Here is a 23278-nt window from a genome sequence, read left to right as displayed (position 1 = left end):
CCATGCCATCCCTAAAGCAACCTTCCTTGTTCTAAAACGATCCATAGGTCCATCCTAGCCTTGAGGTTTTCTAGATGTTCCCAGATGTGTTGACTTTCTTGTTGGAGCCTATTTTCTGTCTCTTTTCATTCATTCAGATCTTCTAACACTGTAATTAAAACTGTGACAACTTCCCTTCTGGTTCTTTCTGTATGTCATGGCAATAGTTTGTGGTTGGTTCTGTGTTTGTTGTACAACAGAGTTCTCTTTCTCACTTCTTCAGTTCTGACCCACAGATAAATGCTGTGGCGAACCAATCTTGGCATAATTTATTAACCTGAGAGGGGCTCTGCCTAGTTCTTCTGCACATGACCTTGATAGATAAGAGCCACCTCTTCTCTGTCAACTGGTTACTCACCCCCATGAACTTAAATCATGTCATACGGAGAATTGTTCCACCTGGAGTACCTTGAATTCCTCACACGTCCCTCATCTTTATTGCCAGGCTAATAATGTAACTTCTATAAGACTTTCTCAAAGTTATATTTCTAAGATTTGTGCTAATGTAATTGTGGGCCAGTGATTAATTCTTCACTGACCTTGAGTATGGACCTGGGGCAAGTTTCTTTTCAAGCGCTTTTCCTGCCTTATAAATACAGTGTCACTGTGTAAACTCCATCGCAGATGTCACCCAAAGCTGGATATTTGTAAGGTGCTATGAGCCCGAGGTAGTACTGGACAGCTCTAGTACTTGCTGACGTAGGTGTTCAGTGCTGAACTAGAAATCTGCACATACCACTTCAATCTAAGTATAACTGCACAATCAGGGAGACAAAATTTAATTTTCCAATCATTCAGAGAATGTAAAGGGAAATAAGCCTTTTCACAACAGAATTATGGAGGGTTGTTTGGTTTGGTTTAATGGAATTAACTTCCTTGTTTGGTTTCCGTGAACAGTCTTCCCATCCTTCTTGTCATATCACCTCCCCTTTATCTGAAAGTGCACAGTTTCCCTTACTCTTTAAACTTGATCCTTTTGTCCTTCCAAAAATGCCATATTTGCTTGATGAAACCTCAGGGAAATGATAATGCTGTACATTCACTGGAAATGGTCACCTGTCTTGCTTTTTATTTGGTCATTCAGTTTTTGTTTGGGGGAACAGGCTTGCATGATACTTTAGAATTTTGTCCATTTTTCAAGTTCAACGCCCCCATGCCCACCCAAAACATGTTTCCAACTGCATGACCATTCCATCAACTGGCTCTCCTCATCCACAAGCATCTCTCCCAAATTTTCTTATTGTTAGCTGTGTAGGAGATGGAGGAACTTAAAACCAAACACCTCACTTAGGTTTCAGTTAATGTAGATTGCCAAAGGCAAAGACTGGTTTACTTTCTTTTACGATCATCTCCACAGTCTGTGGGGTGGGAAGCGGGTAGAGCCGGACCTGAACCCAAAGGCTGCGTCCCAGTTAACTGGCCCCTCCCCTCAGAATGCTGGGCAAGGGCAAGCACCCAGCTTTCCCGAGGGCAGAGCCTGCTTCCGGGCTAACTTTGTTTAGAGAGGATGATCTTCAGGCGCTCCCAGAAGACAACCCATTGAAGGAGTGCTGTTTCGAGAATGACTTGGTATTACAGAAAAAGCTGGAGATTCGTTCAAGCGACATTTATTGTTAGATTCTTTGTCCCTCCTCCACTGATGAAGAGTCTGTTGTAGACACCTTTGCTTATCACTGGGAGAGGTTAGAGTTGGTAGCTAAGAAACCCAGTCCACTCGTCACTCTGAGCTTTTTATTTTAGGAATAAATGCCTACAGCTGGCATACGAAGACACAAATGAGCTTCCAATTTACTGCAGTAAAGTTTCCACATGAATTCTTTCTGAGTTATTTCATATGCATCAGAAAGTACATGCTGGGCTCCAGTGTTGCAGTCAATGATGGAACTGAAAGGGAAATGCAGAAGCCATAAAATGATGAGGCATCTGGGCGCCATACTGTATCTGTGAAGCCCTGAGTCACGGGAAAGGAACTAGGAGAAAATCACTGCTTTTGCAGAAATGCAAAAATCTATTTGGAATTAGAAACTAGAAAGGGAAGGTAAACGTTAAAAATCAGCCTTGAGTGGTGGCCATAACCTTGCTTGCCAAGTTGGTGGATTTGGTGAGTGTTTGGGAATTAAGCGGTCTTTCTTGTTTTATAGAATAGAATACAGTCACGTTACTATAAGGGACATCAGATTGCCCACTGATACATTATATAAAATTAGAATTGTGTCCAAGGTAGATAACTTACGACAGCAATGGCAGCTTTGGTGAAGGAGAAGGACAGTCGTGTGGCCTCCTGAGTTGGGTTATCCCGGATGTCCCCTGCCACCTTCTGTGTCTCCTGGCCCCTGACTGCCATGCCTGGCAGCTCTCACTTCTTGGTCTATTCCTAGGAATAGAAGCTCCTAGAATGTGAGGCCCTGAACTGAGCTTCAGTCCTTTGTTTGCATATTTAGAACATGACTGAGCCTAAACCAGAGTATGCTAACTGCCGGGACAGACTCCCAAATCCTCACGGCAGCCGTGGGAAGTGGAAGCCCAGCATTCACACAGCAGGTCTGCTCCTCTGGGGCGAAGCAGAGGTCCGAGAGTCTGCTTGAAGTCCTTTGCCTGTCACGCAGCCAGGAAGCGGCAGGACCAGGACCATCGACGAGATTCCAGAAACCGTGGCATTTTTCTTCCTGGACCTTTCTGCTTTCTTCACTCAGTTACTATATATCTCAAGTGTATTTATTCTAAACAGGCAATGTTTATAGTCTACATTGTGCTTTTCTGTTCATTTCTTCCATCAAACAGCTGTTAACTAGATTTCTTTGAGAAACGAGTAATATAAAATATTGGCACCCAGAGCTGCTATTCAGCTTTTATGACCATTTGCTTAAAAAGTAAATCAGCTGTAACAAAAACCAATGTGCTTTGAGTCTGTCTTACAGATTTTTGGGGGTGGGGGTGGGTGTGGCCATCGAGTAGCTTTCACTGGAAGAGCAACAGAATTCAAAGCAAGTTCTGAAATATATAGTTGCTTAAAAATAAGCAATTCCATAAAGATTGAAACCAACTAGAGGGCAAGAAGGTTTTCATCCTTTATAACATGGTGTTCTTCCTATTGGAATTAAAGAGTGTGGTCAGCAATGGTCACTGAATCAACCTTTTCTTTCTGGGCAAATGTGGTGTCTTCACACACTCTGAGTGAAAGGGTCAAAGTTAGTTAAGCTGGGCAGTTAGATGGGAAAGTTAGCAGCATTTTTGGCTAGGTCAAGGAAGCAGTGAGTGAGTAATCCTCTTGGCCTGATTGGACTACTATAAACATAACCTTTTTTCCCCTTCTCAGCGATTTAAAACCAAACAAAACAAGAGTCTTAGAAAAGCCTGCTGTCAGTGGCTGAGCAATATAGGATTTCAGGCCTGGGTTTCCAAGACCACTTGGAGCACATGGGTCCCCTAATACATATTCCCTCGTATCACTACTGTGTGCAGCCAATACCGGGGGACGGGGGCGGGGGGGGGGAGGGCTTCTGTTGCTAAGCGACCGGGAATCTTAGAGCACTTAACACATGGGTGGTTTTTTGTTGTTGTTGTTGTTGTTTTTAAACCAGTTGGTTTTTGCATGTTAAGGGGATTCTAGACCTCTGGGGCTAAGCCCAGTTCCATTGGCCTCTGGAAGGACAACGTGAGGGAAATTTCCTTTAAACATGAATCATGTATTTTTTTTTTCTCATCATTTCTTGTTTCCTACTTTCATCCTGTAACATATTTGTGATTCAGTGATTGACCTGCAAATGGGAAATGGGTTGGGTTGGTGCACTGTCAGCTGACGTAAACATAACTGGATTATTCCTGCCCTCCATGCTCCTTTCCACAGAGAACCTGCAGTTTTGGAGGATTTGACTTGACGAACCGTTCTCTACACATCGGCAGCAACAATTCTGACCCAATGGTGAGTGTACGTCAGAGGAGAAGCAGAAAAGGTTTGGATTCAAGCCATGTGGCTGACATAGTTTCCTATTTAGTGTCTCTGAGAAACAATAGTGGGTAACATCGGTGATCCTACATCGTGTTTGAAAAGAAGCCATGTTGTACGCATCTTAGAGATGCTCAGCTGTTTCATGGGGAATAAACAGTGACTGCCTCCATGCCTGTAATGCCTCTGCATTCTTCTCAAGTCATAAATCCAGTGTTAAATTTGGCTATTGTGGTCCTACCCAGTTGAGCACACATGCCCTTCATTCACACTAGTTGCAAGTACACACGACCAGTACGTACAGGTTGTGTGCCAGGATAGAGCCCTGTGATGGAGGTGAGAGTCTGCCAGCATTTCTGAGACACCAGTCTCACCACAGGCCAAGTGCCTTGTAGGAGTCTAAGTCTTTCTGATCTGGGGTGCCCTGGAATGAACCCAGTCTCCTTGGGCCTAGAGCAGATCAGACTCTCCAGAGCCAAGGTTCTAGAGGCCTCAAACCTGCTTCTGGGTAACCGTGGGGACAGGCTACCCCTGCAGTGTATGTATTCTATTCCCTGAGGTTTCCTTTGTGAGGCTCCAAGGATGTAGGTGAATTTTACCTACCATTTTATTTTCCCCTTATGCATTTTGTCAGAAACTATGAAAATTAAAATTTCATGCTTTATATTTGTTTATATGTCATGTGTCAGCTAAAATACCCATCTGTGAATTTCAAAGTGTTTTGAGAATTTCCTGGAAGAATAACAATATTTTATTTGGATATCAAATTTTATTGATTCATAAACCAGTAATTTTACATAGCCACTCTTTAAAAAAAAAAAATGAGAGAGGAAGTGTGATTTCTTTTTTCCTCCTCAGAGGAAAGTTGTTTGTTTTGTTTGGTTTTGTTTTTTTAATGCCAAAATAGAATGAGAGGTGACCACAAATCTAACTTGTTCAGAGAAGGAAATGTACATACTCTTAGCACTTGACTACACAGAGCTCTAGAGTGATTAAGTCCAATCAGCCATTGCACTTCTGGTGACTGAGATTTGCCATTTTGTTCTTTTCACTTTCCTGGGGTGATTCTGTAATACCCTCCTCTTCTTCCTCCCTGCCAGGATTATGTGAATATAACCACTCTTTCTCAGTGAAATGCAGTCCCTTTGGATATCTAAAATGATGAGGAAAAGCATCATCAGAGAAGAATACACTGAGGTTAAAAAAAATAAGTGACTCACATCCCACTTTAAACAAAGGGCAAAAGCCCCTTAGTGAGTAGCTTTTAATTTTCAATCAAACAGACAAATAACATAGCACTGAGTTAACACAGGAGGGCATTTCAAGAACCTTGGGGGATGCCAATATTTTTCTGAGAGGTAGAACATTAATGGTTTGAATAATAAAAGCTGTTTCTGGGCATCATTTGTCTGTGGTTAAAGGTAGTTACAACATTTTGCTTTGCAGAGTAAAGAAGGAGATTTTGTGTACAAGGAAGTTATCAAATCACCCACTGCCTCCCGCATCTCTCTTGGGAAAAAGGTGAAATCAGTGAAAGAGACAATGAGGAAGAGGATGTCTAAAAAATATAGCAGCTCAGTCTCTGAACAGGTATGTAACTCCTGAGCCAAGAGCCGAGCCGAGGACGATCAGTCTGAGATCCAATACATGCTAAACACAATGCATTGGTGTTAACCAGGCTCTAGGACCATGCTTAGGTCTGATAGACATTTATTCAATAATTTATTCAAAAGATTCAGTCACTTAGAGTGGTTCATGCTCAGTGCTGGGAATCCATGATTTGGGCCCTGTCTTCTATGGACACACAAGAAGAAGGCATGTAAAGAAACGGTTATTCTTAGTGCCATAAGCACTTAACACTTGATGCAGAGTTTTATTTGTGGAAATATTCCTTGCTACAAAATGGGTGTTACCCGAATCAAAGCTAAAAAAGACACTCAAGTTTCCTTAGCAGGCTTTTTTAAAAAAGGTATAGCAGAAGTTGCTCTCAAAGCTCCAAGCGGGTTGACTCCACAAGTCTTGTGGCTGCAGGGCTGCCCACGGTGGTGGTTTCTGCAGGGGTGTTGTCACTAACTGGGCCTCTCTGTGGCCAGAAAGGTAGCACAGCATAGACCCCCTCCGGTTGTCTTCCTTCAGCAGGAGAAATGGGACGAATTCCTGTGTGGGTAGAGGGAATAAAGGCATTTATTTGTGGAGAGCTGGGCCTTGAGGTAATTTTGGCCATTTGCACCTTTATAGCATTCACTTTGTAGTCTGTTGAAGTATCTGTGTGTGAGATGTTTGTCTACATCTACATAAGTAGGCAATGCTGCTTTATCTACCAAATATAGGGAAAGCAGACATTTTTGCGCAGCTGCTGCCCTCTGGAGGAAGTAGTAAGCTAACATCCAGGCATCTGCCTGTCGGCATCACTAGCAGCAGCTAGCCAGTGGCCTGCACTGGGATTTAGAAAAAGCCCACAGGGTGTCTTCAGCATATTACAGTGGTTCTCACGGGGCGGGGGGGGAGTGATTCCCCTCCAATCCCAGAGCAACTGGAGCTATTTTTGATAGTCACAGCCAGGTGGGGGTGGGGCGGTGGGGCTGCTGCCAGCATCCAGTGGAGAGACATGGAGATGTTTGATCCAGTGAGAGACATTTTACACCAGCTCCCCACAATAGTGATCCATCGGCATTGCTGACAGTGCTCAGGCTGAGAAATTCTGGCTTGTTAGACCTCCAGGGGAAGTCTAGGCTGCCTCCTGTATGTCTTCTCTCCATGAATATTTTTCCTTTTGTCCCTGTGGGCTTGGGAGCAGCGACCATGCTGGGCAAACTGTGCATTCCTGAGGCAGATGGCCTGCTGGTCCCAGAAAGCACAGCACCATGAAACTCCAGCACTTCGTTTAGTTTGCTTCTCCAGTGAATTGAAACATCCACTAAAAGCTCTTGTGCACTTCTATTCTTAGTTGGGTTTCTGCTTTACAGATCAGGAGCATAGAACTTTAATGTCACTTTGAGCCGTTTTCTATAATTTTACTCTGTAGCAGGCTTGTAGGCTTTGTTCTCATTTTTAAAGCAGTCATTTCACGTAAGTTGGAGGAGAAAGGAATAAACGATCAGCCTAACCCTTTTTGGAGAGAGAAAACTATTGTTGCCAAGGTTTTGTTTTTCTGTTCAGCATTTTAGTAGAAACATAGCCATTTTGGTAAAGATCTTTGCTCTGTTCCTACTGTATGCCCGGCACCTAGAACAGCACTCGTTCTTGTAGCTGATCAGTAAATACATGATGAATAAGTTAGTCAAAGTGTTTGAGAACATACTTTATCAGAGATGTCTGCTCTTTTTCAAAATGTGTACTGTTTTCAGAAGCGTTAAAAAAAGATAACTGGGACAGGTGACTTCCTTTGTTGATTCAGGAAGAGGAATGAGAATATGTGTGGGAATTCGTACTTGGTAACTTCCGTTACTTCTCGGTGACGGCAGCTCATTTATAGTTGTTTTGGGGGTTATTTTCTCCCTGTCCCGAACCTGGTTGACTCTGTATGTAGAGAATGGGACTCCTGATCTCAGGGTCGTGAGTTCAGGCCCCGTGTTGGGCTTAGAGTTCACTTTAAGGAAAAAAGAAGTGTTGTAGATCAGAGGCTGCCGTTACTGTTGTCCTTAAATGTTTGCAGGACCCGCAGAATTGCGTTAGAGCCCTTCTGATGATTCGGCACTATGTAAATAACAGGTTTCGTTGAGATGGTTTTGTGCTCACGTGCCTGTGGAATATGCCAGAAAGTGGTCTGTTTTGGCAAGTAAACCATGCGGACTGCAGACTTTGTGAAGCATGCTATTGTCTGTCCCTGTAGCACCATCAGGCACACGAGCGTGCTGCACTTGTATGTGCAAGTGACCGGCTGCCAGGCCAATGCTACATAACCTCCCCAAACGTGAAAAGTACTGCTGAGTCACAACTGTCAGCATCCTGACTCAAAAGGGGCCTCACAGCTTTGTACTAACAATACACAATGGAAGTAAAAGCAGCAAAAACCAAATGGTGACACAGAGAAATTTTATTACCAAAAAAAAAAAAAAAAGTATTTTTGCTCTATTTGTATTCCCAATTGGCATTTCATTAGCTAATTTCAAGAATTCATGTAAACAAAAAAAGAATCTGGCCTTTTTCTTTTCTGTTTTAGGTGTAAGCATTTCTGATAGATTAAATATTTTCTGATGGCACTTTCAGATACTACATTACAGGTAGACTGTACTTGATCTGCATTCAAACCGTTGCTTTATCACTAGCCTAGAGATGACGCTAGAAGTCTCTAAGCCTTTAATGAAATGTTCTCAGAGGTAGATTTTTCTTTGGGATTTCAGGAGAATCTATCTGAGCATGAAAAATGACTGAGTTATGTGAGCCACAACTCTCAACTGAAGCGAGGGTATAGATTAAAAAAGAGAATATCGGGTATGGAATCAAATATGGTTATAAAAATGGCTGTGATTGCCTTAGCAGAGGGTTAGTTGCCTCACATTGTGAGATGACGTCCATGCTCCCTGACGCAACTTAATTGTGTTGAAACCCATTCCAGGACTCGGGCCTCGACGGCATGCCTGGCTCCCCTCCACCTTCACAGCCGGATGGTGAACACATGGACAAGCCCAAGCTCAAAGCCGGAGGGTCCGTGGAGAGTCTGCGCAGTTCTCTGAGTGGGCAAAGCTCAATGAGTATGTTTGCTTTATCATTATACGTGCTTGCAGCTGGCGTCAAAATCAGCCTTTTGCCGAGTGTCTAGAGGCGATTTAAGGAGTCAGACCAAGTTGCAACCTGTAGGGTGCTGTTAGAGACAGACCTGCAAATGGGGCGGGCCAAGGGGCATGTTTGTTCAGGAGCAGAGGTGTATAGCAGGCGCACAAGAAAGGGGGTGATGACTTTTGGAGAAAACAGCACTTCTGAAGAAGGGTCTGGAGCAGGGAGAGGAACAACTCAAGGGGAAAGGCTCCTTAAATGACCAACCAAAGGTGGGTGGGGAGAGAGAATTATAAATGTTATACACGTAACAAGTGCTCTTCACGCCAGGACTCTCAGGGGTGTCGGCTTTGTCGGCTGAGGGTATTAGGAGGGGGGGTGTGGGAAGAGAGTAATTCAAAGCAGCTGGTCTGGGGCAAGTTCCTTGACTCTGAGTTTCCTCATTTGTAAAATGGGGTAAAAACAGTAAGCTGGAGAGGTTAGGACTGTAGAAGGCTTGTGGTGTCCTCCATCAGGGAGTCTGGCTCATAGAGAACTTGCTGGATTCCCGGTCTCGTTAGGTGGTTGATGAGGGATAACAATTAGCAAACTCAAATCCCCTGGCCTCCTAACCCAGCCCTGCTGGGATCCTGACATACGCTTGTGGTTTGTGACTTCCCTGCTCTCTCCCTGAGTTTTGTGCCTTTAAGCTTTGCCGTGCAGAAGTCTGTACTGACCCTTGTTCTTCCTATTTTTCCCGCGCAGGTGGTCAGACAGTAAGCACCACGGATTCCTCGACCAGCAACAGGGAGAGTGTCAAGTCGGAAGACGGTGACGACGAGGAGCCCCCCTACCGGGGCCCCTTCTGTGGGCGCGCCAGGGTACACACTGACTTCACGCCTAGTCCCTATGACACAGACTCACTCAAGCTCAAGGTAGGTCTCTGCCTAGCCTCAGAGCGACTCTCCGTGTCTGTAAGACGTGGTCTGTTTTCCTTGCTGTTGAATGCTGGCTTCCTGTAGTGCATACTGGTATCTTGGCCACAGTGATATACTGGTTTCATCTGTAGAGAAAAACAAGTCAGAGACCCAACTAGCACTTACAACAGAGGTGGGGTTTGTGTTACTCCTCTTATCTCCACCTCTTCCCCTAGCCCTTATCTGTGACCTCCGCTTCCTTGTAGGATTCAGTTGCCCACCACCCTCCATTTTTTTCGTCTAGCTGAAAAAACTTTACTGTCTTCTCTGTGTGACTGACCAGTGATGTTTAACGGGGCGGCTGGAGCTGCACACAGTGTATGAAGCAGTTCTAGAATGGGAGTGCTCTGGCCTTTGCTTAGTGGGTGGAAAATCTTTCTCTAGGAGGGGGAAGTTGTGGATGATGGCCAGGCGTTCAGAAAGCCAGGTGCCCATGTAGCCAAAAGCACCAGGACATACCTGAACCACACGTCATCTCATGGTGCAGGGGGTGGAGGGTAGGAGACCTCAGGCATGCAAGGAATCTGGCTCTCTGCCAGGCTCCCAATTACGTAGAGTGATTTGTGGAACCTGATTCTGGCCTTCAGTAGCTTCCCTTCTACGTGATGATGAACACATCTAACTGATGCATGGTTCATGCCTAGAGATGGAGCTAATGGAAAGATCTCTGTTCCCTGGGCCACAGAAAGGAGACATCATCGATATAATCAGCAAGCCACCCATGGGCACCTGGATGGGTCTGTTGAATAACAAGGTCGGCACATTCAAGTTCATCTACGTAGATGTGCTAAATGAGGAAGAGGAGAAACCCAAGCGCCCCACCAGGAGGAGGAGGAAAGGAAGACCACCCCAGCCCAAATCTGTGGAAGATCTCCTGGATCGGATCAACCTGAAAGTCAGCTTCTTCCTGTTCCAGTCACACGTGGCACCCTGTTGCCTTTTCCTTTTCCTAAATTAAGCAAGGGCACTTTCCGGGAAGGGGAGGGGTGGTCTGTGTCATCCAGCAGGGCAGCCCTTTACTAGGACGAGTATATTACTCTAAAGACATAGGTACCAGCATGCTAATGATGCTGTTGACCTCTGCTGGGGGTGACCACCCACGTCCCGGGTCAGAATGTGCTGCTAGCCCCAAGAGCTCGGCTTTCAAAGAGCTGTGAGCACAAAGCCCTGGGCACCCCCAGGCCTTGAGGAGTGGCCCACTGCCCCCCAACCCCATTATTCCCGGGATCTAGTGCGCTGGGGCCCCAGCAGGAGATCCTGTGTCCTTGCAAATTCTCTTGCTCCTGAGGAAGTCACAAGGCTTTGAGTTGGATTTTGGTAGCTCTGTAAATGAAGGGAAAGTGACCCCCATGGTTCGCTGTGTGGCATTAAAGGCATCAGTCAGGGCAAAGGCCCAATTAAAATGCGAGCCAGTGGAGTCCATCTCAGCCTACAAGGTACAGCTTCTTAGCCCGTGATTAATGAGATGCCCCGCCGGCCTGCTAAGCCGTGCAGCTGGAAGGTACAGAACGGAGGATGAATGAGTGTTACGGATCTTCCAGTTAGCACAAAAGTGACTGCGGAAAGGGTTCAGGGCTTTGAGGCCGTTTGTTGGCCAAGTATCCCAGAGCAGCACTTGCTGACTCCCCGTGTCTTCTGTTCCTTCCCTCACAGGAGCACATGCCCACTTTCCTGTTCAATGGGTACGAAGACCTGGACACATTTAAGCTCCTGGAGGAGGAGGACTTGGATGAGTTAAATATCAGGGACCCGGAGCACAGGGCTGTTCTCTTGACAGCAGTGGAGCTGTTGCAGGAATATGACAGTAAGTGCCTCCCAGCACCCAGGGGTCCCTCGTTTAGCCACATGCTGGGGTCCCTGGAGTCACTCTATTGGTCCTGCTCCATCCCGGGCCAGGGTCCATCTTGCATTAGGTCAAACGGCAAAAAAGGCATGAATTCCCCATGTAGCCATTTTGGTTGATGGGAGGGCAAAAGAAGACCTTCCTGCTGGTGCCTCTCCTGGCATGTTTCTAGGTAACATGGAAGGAAACACTCTCTCCTTTGTCCTTACACGGCAGAGGCCTCCTTCAGCCTGGTGGGCTCCACAGCAGGTCATTGGGCTGCCAGGGCACCAAAGGAGCCGTCACACTGCGAGTGTCCTGCCAGCCAAGGGCCCGTCCCTCCTCAGAGCACTCCAGAGTTGTTCCCTTATCAAAGGGGAGGGCTAATGAGTAAATGACACTCATCAGCTTCCCCTGAAGCAGCGGGAACTACCTAAGGGGAACTTGGAGAGCGGAGAATCCCATGTTTTACGGTCTCCACCGAGGCGAGAGCTCGGCTTTACAGTCCATGGTGCAGAGTTCAGTGAGCTCACGGCTTTTACAGTCTGTTTGAATATACCGTATCCTCTGCTCCATTAACCTAGTCTTATCTGCTCTTTATTCTCCAACCTGACATCAGAAATACCCCTGAAATTATTCATTAAGAGGGGAGTATCTTTTCTAGTTACTCAATTCAGATGCATTTTCTTTCAAATGTTCTGCTTCACCAGCTAATAGCATTTCTATTGCTAAAAGACAAACCAAAACCATAGTTAATGGTGGGGAAAAAAGTCTACATGACTGGATGTATCAGGCCCAGGAGACAGAGAAGTGAGTGAGTACAGTTAAATTCATTTCTGCTTAATCGGTCCTCCCCCTGAATTAACTGAGAAACACAGAGGACCACACACCATTAGATAGGTATCTGAACCCTAGATAAACATACTGCCTTCAAGGATAGATCTGAAGAGAATTGTGCTTCATAGTTAATCCTACTTTATAACCAGGTCTCTTGGGAGGGGAGCTGTCACTTGGGGTAGGGCCATGTGGCCTGGTTGTGGACAGAGAGCCTTCTGGCCCCGTGCCTGGTCTGGCCAGCCGGCTGTATTAATATCAATTAATGTTAAATCATCTACTCTCCTGGACCACATCTGCTCTTCTATTTGCTCTCCCTCAGCCACTGAGAACAGCTGGCTTATGAACCCAGCTATTACGTTTCCCGTAGCATTCAGAGCATGGGGGAGTGAAGCTACACACTGGGCTTCGTCTCTTCCCTGCCACATGGGCTCAGATTCATTGCCCCTCCTGGGAGCATGTCCTGAGGTTGGCACGAGGGGATATTTTATAGGAGGGAATCTGCCTTTCATGATGTATACTCAGAAGTCTAAGGAGGGCTCTTCGCTACTTTCTAAATACCATTGCAGAGCTGTGTTGGGCCATTGCTTAGACTATCCCCCAGTGTACAAAGTAGCCCTTCCTGTTCCTGGTTCTCAAAGGCTTCAGGGACTCCGGGGTGCTGATAAGTGCCAATGGTCTGGATCCGGACCTATCCTAGGATTATAAGACTTTACATTCAGTGCAGTTAAATTTTGTTTAAGAAGTAAAAACCTAAAGGAACACCATAGATTTCTGGCAAACTAAATCTCTGTGCACTAGATCATCTAGAAATCTACTGAGATCTTACAGCTTTTCTAGCTCAGCTTCTCACAAGAGCAAGAGGCGCATCTCCAGCATTGTTTGGCAGGCAGACCTCCCAGTCACTCTGATTGCACATCTGTGTATGGGGAGTGCAGGCCTTCGTGCAGAGTTCCACTTGGAAAAGACTGTCTGATAGCATTTCCTTGCAATGACTCCAAAATCACTGTCCTAAGCCTGCCAGATAAAAACTCTTATTAGATAATTTTAATAAGAATTTTAATCAGCAATTATTTCTAATATACCGAAAACTACAGAGAAAAAACAAATCCACATATCTACTTCTTAAAGCCAACTACAGCTAACAGTTTGGCCTATTGGCTTCAGTTTTTTAAAGAATACAAGGAACTGTTTAAAAGCTCACTGAAAGGCCTGCTATCCAAGAATCCCATTCTCTCTTCCTTCCCAAGGTTATTCTTACTCCCTGTTGTGTATGTGAGATGCAGGAGGGCTTTAACCAAAAGTCCCTTCAGGTCCAAGTTCAGGTCATACCCACACAGGGTTTCAGTCCCCCAAACCCAGTCCTCCGAGCTTCTTTGCCCATGAGAATTTTCATGGTCCTAGCTCACCTTCTTTCTTCTCCTTTATACCTTGGCATTCGTGCTAGTAAGTGGGGGAGAGGATATGGCCTTGAATCTGCCATCCATCTGAGTGCTCTCCCTAATGAAAGAGGACAAATCACTTGGTAAATACTGGCTTTTAGTGTGAGGAGCTTTTCCTAAACTTGATAGTTGGACTCCTGCTAAGTAGCTGAATGAATCTTTCAGGAAGTGACCGTAGCCCCTTGATGTAGGCCTCTGAACTATATCCTCTGAACTGGTTTTCAGGTAATGTGAGGGATCCCCTCACTCCTCGTAACTTCAGGAACCCTGGCTGTGTCTGGTGAGGCTGACAGTCGTGAAGATGCAGACACAGTCGGCATTTTCATACTGTAACAGGGACAAGTGTTCTCTTTTATTCCCATCGGTCAGCACTATGGAGTCTGTTTTGGCTGTGGCGGTATAGTGAACTGTCTCGCCAAGGACAAACTACATTGATTCCTCTTCTTGGGATGTAACTGATAGCTGAAAGCCCTTATTTTACATGTATCATTTTCCTAAATAACATATTAGACGAGGACAAAGGCCACTTCAAATCCACAGACTCTTCCACATAATGAGGACATCACTCTAGAATGTTCCACTTTATGGTGGGGGGGGAGATTTTGCTGTTGTGCTTCCATTAATTTTTCATTAGTCATTTAAAAAATAGCACTTCTTAATTTGGGGTTCTACTTCAAGGGCTTCCTCAGCCATGATTAGTGTCAGAAAACGGCTTCCATGTGAGAAATGCAAACAGGAAGTGGAGAGTGGGCAGGAGGGACAGCTGGCACATTGTGGAATGGCAGTATTCTGCCTTCCTACAATTCACTGTTTAATGACCTGAGAAACAGGATCAGATTTCTGGGGTTTTTATTTATTTTTTTTTAAATGTATGTGGTCAGGGGAAGGGCAATGAAGAGAAAGGAAAATAAATTTAAGCCATTTATGCAGAAAATGTTTTTTTGGCCTCTGTTTTATGTGACCAAGTACTTTCTCTGCATAATAATACAAAGATGTTCTTCCTGTAACCTCACTCCCTGTAAGGTCTTATGTGCCCACTCTGTAGAATGGGTGGGTGATGTTACTGAGTCATGAAGGCCCCCCTCCCCCTTATTTCCCATGTGATTGACTTTAGGCACATTTCCTGGACAGAACACCAGGTAGTTCTCTTTAAGGGTTCTTTTAGTCACCCACCTGAAGAGTGTTCATGACTCAGTGTCCCAGTTAGGGGGATTCCTGAACCTTCCCTGTCTTACTTTTGTACACAGGGAATAGAAATGCTGACCCCAAACAAAGAAAGGGCAGAAAGGAAAGAAAACCTCCGAACACACTACAGACAACAAAAACAGAAGGATTTGACATGTGCCCCTATCAGGTTCATGTCCCCATTTGCCAATCTTACTCCTGTTGAGAGAATACGAGAGCCAGCGCTTATCGCCAAGACCTAAGAATGCTCCCAAATTGTAATAAAATTCAATATTTCATTTACCACTTACTTTCACATTGGCTTCCAAATTGGGAAAGCTGGTGACCAATAACTTGAAAGACAAATCTTAAGATAACCTGCTTATGAAAAGGGAATATTCACTCTTGGCTCCCAATCCACGGTACCATCCCTCAGAAAGCTTCCCGGACTGCCCACACAGTGCTCTGAATTCTCCCTCTTCCTGGCTGGCCTGAAGCCAGAGCCATCCTCTGGGTAATGACCTGCACAAAATCTGTTCTGAGCTCCTCCATTTTAATTTCATTTACTTTCAAACAGTTAGCTCTGTTCCAGAAGTTCAAGGCCTAAAAATGTATGGGGATAGCAGGATAAAATCAGGAAAACCTTGGCTTTTCCCTCCCCTTATGATTCCCTGCTGTGTGTTAACCTTCTCTAGGTAACAGCGACCAGTCAGGATCCCAGGAGAAGCTGTTGGTGGACAGCCAGGGCCTGAGCGGATGCTCTCCACGAGACTCAGGATGCTACGAAAGCAGTGAGAACCTGGAACACGGTAATGTCCACACAGATAATTACGAATGCGCCTTAATACATAAACCACTTGGGTCATTTATGACTCAATTTCTTCCTCAGCCTAAGCCATGCTTTTGGGGAAACTGGCAATAGGGAGAAGAATTATTCCAGGATCACTGGTGCTTAATTAAGATTCTTAAAAAGACTGAACAACTCTCAGGAAACTAGGCAGTGGACGTTTTTGTGAAACAAGTGGTCTTCTCAATCTTCCATCCCAGTCCACACATAAATGGAGAATTGAAGACACCTTCAGAGAAAGGACCCTCAACTTCCTGTTGCCCTGAGGCTCTTGGAGCCTGAACCCCGAGGTGGATCATGAAAAGAGCCATAGGGTCTAGAACCATAAGTCCCAGTTCTGAGGGGTTTGAACCTTGAAGAGAACATTTACAAGCCTAAGACTTCAGTCAAATGACTTCATGCCTCTGAGCCCCGTCACCACTGAAACAGTAAATGAGTTTCTTTCTTATAGATTGTTCTAAGAGCTAACCAAAGTAAGGATATATTAATACCTGGCATTTATTAAACAAAGACTACGAACTGGGCAGTCAGCCCGAGCGCAGCAGCCCCCGGTGTTGGGACACTACCCAGGGACAGGCTGACGTGTTCTCTCGTGGATCATGGCTGCAGGCACTCCATGAGGAACAGACAGATTCTGGCAGTGGTGCATTAGAGATGACAGTGCAAAAACATCTAAATTCATTCTGAAAGAAAGTGAAAAGACTGACTTTATCTAAATATTCCTGCTTCCTTTCCGTGGAAGCTATATCTCTAAATAAATACAGGCTAGATGATTAAATCTTAAAACACCACATTTTTGTTTAAAAAAAAATAAATCTCAAAATAGACATCACCCAACTACACACATCTGATACGGTACTTCCTTCTCTCTCAGAGAGCATGACTGAGGCTCAGTGTTATGGCCCCAGACTTCACGGCAGCAGGCCAGGCCCACCCATGCTGTCCTCACCAGAAGGGAAGATGTTTTTGCCCTTAGTTGGGGTATGAAGTACCGGACTCACACAGATGACAAACACAGTCCGAATCTGTGGTTCACTGTTATAATCTGTCCGTCACAGTTACGCACACACAGATGTTCAGTAGACAGGTTTTGGAACCACAGGATCAGCCATAAATTTCACTTTGAAAAGGAGCACAACAGTATGCAAGCAAGGTAGAAAACTGCCAAAAGTCCACAACTCACACCAAAAAGCACTTGAGAAGCAAAATGTTTTCCAAATAGGTGTGACTTTTTTTCCCCCGTCTTTTCTGCCTGGTCCACTTGACATTTAAGAACATGGTCAGTATCTCTGCCCAAAGCCACCCCCATTCAAATCTTGAACCGAGCTGTTCTAGTTCTCACTAGGAAAGTACTTTCACTGAGTGCCGAAATGAATGTGACAGTGCTCGTGAGGCAACGCATAAGCCCTGGTCAGTGGCGTCCTATGTGCCCAGGTCCCAGGGGCTAGGCCATAGGAGGGATGGCAGCCATGGGGGACAGGGGATGCCCCAGCTTTGCCTTGAGCCACCTCTACACCTCAGCTCAGATCTTTTTATAAATGAAGCTTCATTAAAAAGGGTACTCTTGCTTTGAAAATACTTGATTTGAAAAGTACAGTTTCCTGAGAAAGGAGTATTCTGTTACCATTATGAACTCGGCAGGAATGTTCTCCTTACCCCTCCTCGCTCCCAGTCTGTAGTCAGTCTCTACTCTGTTCCTCCCGACTGCTGCGGGAGGCAGTATAAACTGCATCCAAAATACCTGCAGCTATAAAACTGAAATTGTGTGTCTCCTGCGTCCTCTTCTCTTCACAGTAAAAACCAGCATTTGAGTGTTGGGAGCTATTAGGTCCTTAAGGCAAACAATTTACCAGCTAGACCATCCATTTAGGGTCCCAACAGCAGCAGTGGCGTAAACACCTTGGCGGCTGTGTGGCCTGAGTGCAGAGCAGTTACTGAGGTGGAGGGTGAGCTGATGGCCACATGTCTGTCATACTTGTTTCCTCCTTGTCCTAACAGGGAGGCACTCAGTAGGGAATTTCAGGACATTTCCGTGTCTCAAAAAGGTGGCTTATGTGGAATGGGGCCCAGGGCATCCCGCTTTACCATGGGTGGCTCTGGCTTCCTGCTGTGGCCCCCAGAGTCCCATTAGAGCCAGATCAGTTGTAAAGGATCCCCTGTACTTCTGTCAATCACATGAAGACCATCATGAAAAATGCCCAGGGGTGATAGTTTTTAGATGTCACTGGAATCTTTTCAAGTAGCCCTTATGTTAAAATACTGAGCACCAACTGAACTAAAGCTCCTTAAACTGCAGCTTGCAATTCATTAGTGGATTGAAAAAATCATTTTAAAGGGTCAAGAAAAGCAGTTTTGTAAAGTAGAATAGAATAGAAAATAGCAGGGTGTGTTCCAAAGGTAAGACTGGTATTGTTAGACTTGTAATCTTTTTCCAGTGTGGATGTGTCTCTGTGCACATGCGTGTATACTGGCTGAATGTAAAATGTGTTTCTTACTCTCGGTCAGAATTTAAACAAATAGTTTGAGAGCCATCATGGGCCCTAAAACCAAGACAAGAGTGTGGGGGAAGGGACAGCGATCAGGCAGAGTACAGACTTTAAGGAGACACTCACGCCCAGGTACTCGCCTGCACCTGCCTGGCCCTGACAGCAGCCACCTCCCACCTCCACCGGTGCCCCGGGCACTTTGCTCACCTCACCCTAATCCCAGTTCTGATGAGCATTTTGGGGACCTCAAACTTTGATCCATGAACTCTGCCAAAGTGTCTTATCAATTTGGGGAAATAGTGGTTCTCCCAAAACTCTAGTGTTACAGCAGCCTCAGTTAAGATGGGACTGAAAACCCACCTGGGAAGAGGGCAGAGTAGGTGGATCCTAAGCTCACCTTATCCCATAGACACAACCAGGTAACAGCCTCATCAGTGCATCCCACCCAGAAAACACCCCAAGGATGGGCAAGACAGACTTTCCAGTTCACTGTTGAGAGAAGGACAAAGCAAAAAGGTAGGAGGGGTGGAGACATGGCCAGGAGCTAAATCCTAGCGAGACTAACCACAAACAGGAGGGACACCCCATGCACTGGAGAACTGAGAACAGACGCCACACTAGGCACACTAGACAAGGGGGACCAGCAATGGAAGAGATGGCTTTGAAAACCAGTGGGTTTCAGGTTTGTGGGTTTTTGACAACCAGCTGGGCTGAACTGCAGGTACTTTAAAAATCAGTGGCTCAGCTTCAAGAGAGCTGAGGGGGATAGGAAATAGTCCTTGCCCTTAAAGAGCTAGCATAACAAACAAGCCCGCCAAGATACGGCACAGAAGCAGCAGTTTGAAAAGCACAGGGTATGTGTACAGGAGATTTATTTACTAAGAATGGGTGCTGGAGAGACTGGGCTCTTTAGGAGACTTCTCCAAGAACAAAAAAGCAGGCAGGTACCATTGCCTCCATCCCCACCTGGACCACCTGTAGGAAACAGGGTGAACACTCTCTAGCTACCTTGCTAGCACCACACACACAGCCCCTGTGTTCTTCTGTGGACTTGCCCCATCCAGACTATCTCAGTTGGCAGGACTCCTTCCAAAGTGGATCTCACCAGGACCCAACTTAGAAGCAGCCCTGGCAGGGACTTTTGCTTTTCCAAAGTGACTCCCGCCCCGCAGAGAGGGGAAGATAACCACACTCCTCCAGTACACTCAGCCCCAGCAGCCAAACCTTCTAACCAGCAGTGCAGGGTGAGTGCCCTATGGATAGGTGCATCTGTAGTGCTGGCAGCCATCTGGCCAGACTGCCAGCCCTGTCCACCAATAGAAGCTTCTCAGGACAACAACTAGAGAACCCCCTACAGCTGAGTGTGACAGCAGCCCTTGCAAATAGGCAGAGGGCAGGCATCTGGTCTGACTGCCAACACCACCCAAGTGAAAGCCCATGACCACCCCAAACTGACTCTTAGCATAGGGACCAAACACAGCCCACAGCAGCTGACTGGACTGAAGGCAAACTGTTGAGGCTCAGCCGCAACAGTAGGGTTTAGGCAGTCCGCACAGAAGACCCCTTGAAGCTCCTGGCTGAGGTGAACAGGTGACCACAGAACCTCTTCTTTGTAAGGCTACATAAAGAGACATAACTGACTACCCTAATAAACAGAAACAAATGCAGAGTTAAACAAAATAAGGAGACCGAAGAATATGTCCCCAATGAAAGAATAGGACATAAATTCAGACAAAGAGCTAAATGAAAGAGATAGGTAATATGCCCAATGAAGAATTCAAAATAATGGTCATAAAGATACTCACTGGGTTTGAGAAGAGTGGAGTATCTCAGACCTTCAACAAAGATAGAAAATAGGAAAAGGAACCAATCAGAGATTAACTCAATAACTGCAATTATGTGCAATTATAATACACTAGAAGGAATCAGTAGTAGAATAGAGGAGGCAGAGAATGGATCAGTGAGCTGGAAGACGGGACTGGAAAGCAACTAGGCTGAAACATCAAAAAAAAAAAAAAAAAAGGAAAGAAAGAAAGAAAGAAAAAGAAAAAGAATGAGACTAGGTTAAGGACACTCAGCGACATAATCAAGCATAATAACTTCACATTATAGGGATCCCAGGAGAAGAGAGAGAAAAGGGTGCAGAAAACTGATTTTAAGAAATGATAGCTGAAAACTTCCCTCGTCTGGGGAAGGAAACAGACATCCAGATCCAGGAGGCAAAGAGAGCCCCCAATAAAAGCAGTCCAAGGAAGTCCCCACCAAGACACGTAATAACTGGCAAAAAGTAGTGACAAAGAGACTTTTTAAAGCAGCAAGAGAGAAGAGTTAACATATAAGGAAAGCCCCATAAGGCTATATCAGCTGATTATTCAGCAGAACCATTGCAGGGGCCGGAAGGGAATGGCATGATATATTCAAAGTGCTGACAGGAAAACAACAACAACAAAACCAAAAATACCCTACCCAGCAAGGCTGTTATTCAGAGTATACAGACAGAAGTTCAAAGAGTTCATCACCACTAACCCAGCCTTACAAGAAATGCTAAAGGGAATTATTTGAGTGGAAAGGAAACACCATAATCAGGGGTAAGAAAATGATGAAAGGAAAACATTTCAGAGGTGAATACAAAAAGTAACAGATAACAGTAGTACGTAAAAGTAGTAGATCAATCACTTATAACACCAGTACTGAGATTAAAGCACAAAAGCAGTAAAATCAATTGTATCTATAAAAATCAGTCAAGTGATTCACAAAATAAGATGTAAAATATGACATTATACACATAAAACATGGGGTTGAGGGAGTAAAGATTTAGTGCTTTTAGAATGATTTCAAACTTAAGTGACCATCAACTTAATATAGACTGCTATGTGCATGGGGTGTTGTATATCAAACTAATGGTAACCACAAATCAAAAACCTGTAATAGACATGTAAAAATACAGTGGGAAATGAATCCAAGCATATCACCAGGGAAGGCTATCAAACCATAAGGGAAGAGATTAAGAGAAAAGAGGAACAGGGAAGAACTAAAATAACTGTAAAACAAGTAACAAAATGGCAATAAGTACATACTTAATTATTACCTTGAGTTTTTGGATTTGGATTTTTTTAAAAAGATTTTATATATTAGAGAGAGAGAGCACAAGCACAAGTGGGTTAGGGGCAAAGGGAGAAGCAGACTCCCACTGCTCAGGGAGCCCGACATGGGGCTTGATCCCCTAACCCTGGGATCATGACCTGAGCTGAAGGCAGACACTTAACTGACTGAGCCACCCAGGCACCCCAGTAATTACTTGAATGTAAATGGACTAAATGCTCCAATAAAAAGGTGGGGTGACTGAATGTATAAAAAAGCAATACCCATCTCTATGCTACCTACAAGAGATTTATTTCAGACCTAGACACATACAGAGTGAAAGTGAAAGGATAGAAAAGCATTTACCATGCAAATGGAAGTAAAAGAGAAGCTGGTATGGCAGTATTTATATTGGAACAAATAGATTTTAAAATGGATAATGTAACAAGAGGCAGAGAAGAACACTACATAATGATAAAGGGAACAATCCAGTAAGAGGATATAAATTTGTAAAACTTTATGCACCCAATATGGGAGTACCTGAATATATAAAACAATATTAACAGACATAAAGGAAGAAATTGGGAGTAATACAATGATAGTAGGGGACTTGAACACCCTAATTACTTGGATGCACAGATCATCCAGACAGAAAATCAACAAGGAAACAGTGGCTTTGAATGACATCAATGGGTCAGATGGACCTAATAGATATATTCAGAACATTCTACCCCAGAACAGAATACACATTCAAGTGCACATGGAACATTCTTCCGAATAGATCACATGTTAGCCCAAGAAACAAGTCTCAGCAAATTCAAAAAGGTTGAGTGATATCAGGCATCTTTTCCAACCACAAAGGTATGAAACTAGAAATCAACCAGAAACTAGAAACTAGAAATCAACTAGAAATCTGGAAAGAGCACAAATACAAGAAGGCTAAATAATGTACTAATAAACAATGAACGGGTCAACCAAAAACTCAAAGAGGAAATGAGCAAATACATGGAGACTAATGAAAATGAAAACACAATGGTCCAATATCTTTGTGATACAGCAAAAGCTGTTGTAAGAGAGGAGCTTATACAACATAGGCCTACCTCAGGAAACAGGAAAAAAGTCCCAAACAACCTAACCTTACACCTAAAGGAGCTACACAAAGAAGAAAGCCCAAAGCCACTAGAGGAAGCAAGGATCAGAGCAGAAATAAATGAAATACAGACTAAAAAAAAATGAAACAGATGGAATCAGGAGCTGGTTCTTTGAAAAGATAAGAAAATTGATAATATCTTTAGCTAGACTCATCAAAAAGAGAGGACCCAAACCAGAAATGAAGGCAAAAGAACTGACACACAGAAAAACAAAGGCTATTATGAAAAATTACATGCCAACAAATTGGTCAACCTAGAAGAAATGGGTAAGTTCCTACAAACCTAACCTTCCAAAATTGAATCAGGAAGAAAGAGAAAATTTGAACAGATCACTTACAAGCAATGAAACTGGAAGGCAATTTTGCTCAACACTCTACCATCAATAATGCCACTAGCAATGACATTGAATCAGTAATTTAAAAAAACAACAACAACTCTCAACAAGGGGTGCCTGGGTGGCTCAGTAGGTTAAGCGTCTGACACTTGATATCCACTCAGGTCATGATCTCAACAGTTTTGAGATCCAGTCCCACCTGGGGCTCCATGCTCAGCATGGAGCCTGCTTAACATTCTCTTTTTCCCCTCCCTCCCTGACTTGCACATGTATAGGTGCTCTGTCTCTTTAAAAAAAAAAAAAATTAAAAAAGCCAAACTCTCAACCAGAAAAACCAGAACCAGATGGCTTCACAGGTGAATTCTGTGAGACATTTAAAAAAGAGTAGGGGTACCTGGGTGGCCCAGTTGGTTAGGCATCCAGCTCTAGATTTCAGCTCAAGTGATAATCCTCAGGGTTG

The 23278-nt window shown here is 44.6% G+C and overlaps 1 protein-coding gene across 9 annotated transcripts in view; it reads left to right on the top strand.

The window, feature by feature from the left end:
* Positions 1–23278, top strand: part of LOC309864645 (sterile alpha motif domain-containing protein 5) — a 909922-nt gene that overhangs the window by 876914 nt on the left and 9730 nt on the right. For all 9 annotated transcript variants that reach the window (XM_082730322.1, XM_082730320.1, XM_082730326.1 and 6 more), the window contains 7 exons: positions 3887–3961; positions 5432–5575; positions 8544–8679; positions 9446–9615; positions 10343–10552; positions 11311–11461; positions 15615–15728. In XM_082730322.1, the coding sequence (XP_082586448.1) occupies positions 3887–3961; positions 5432–5575; positions 8544–8679; positions 9446–9615; positions 10343–10552; positions 11311–11461; positions 15615–15728 (1000 nt within the window). The remainder of the gene's footprint in view (positions 1–3886; positions 3962–5431; positions 5576–8543; positions 8680–9445; positions 9616–10342; positions 10553–11310; positions 11462–15614; positions 15729–23278) is intronic.

Source organism: Mustela nivalis (genome assembly GCF_964662115.1).
Source record: "Mustela nivalis genome assembly, chromosome: 5".
In the NCBI taxonomy this organism is placed as follows: Eukaryota; Metazoa; Chordata; class Mammalia; order Carnivora; family Mustelidae; genus Mustela; species Mustela nivalis.
This window is presented reverse-complemented; position numbering and strand designations above follow the sequence as displayed.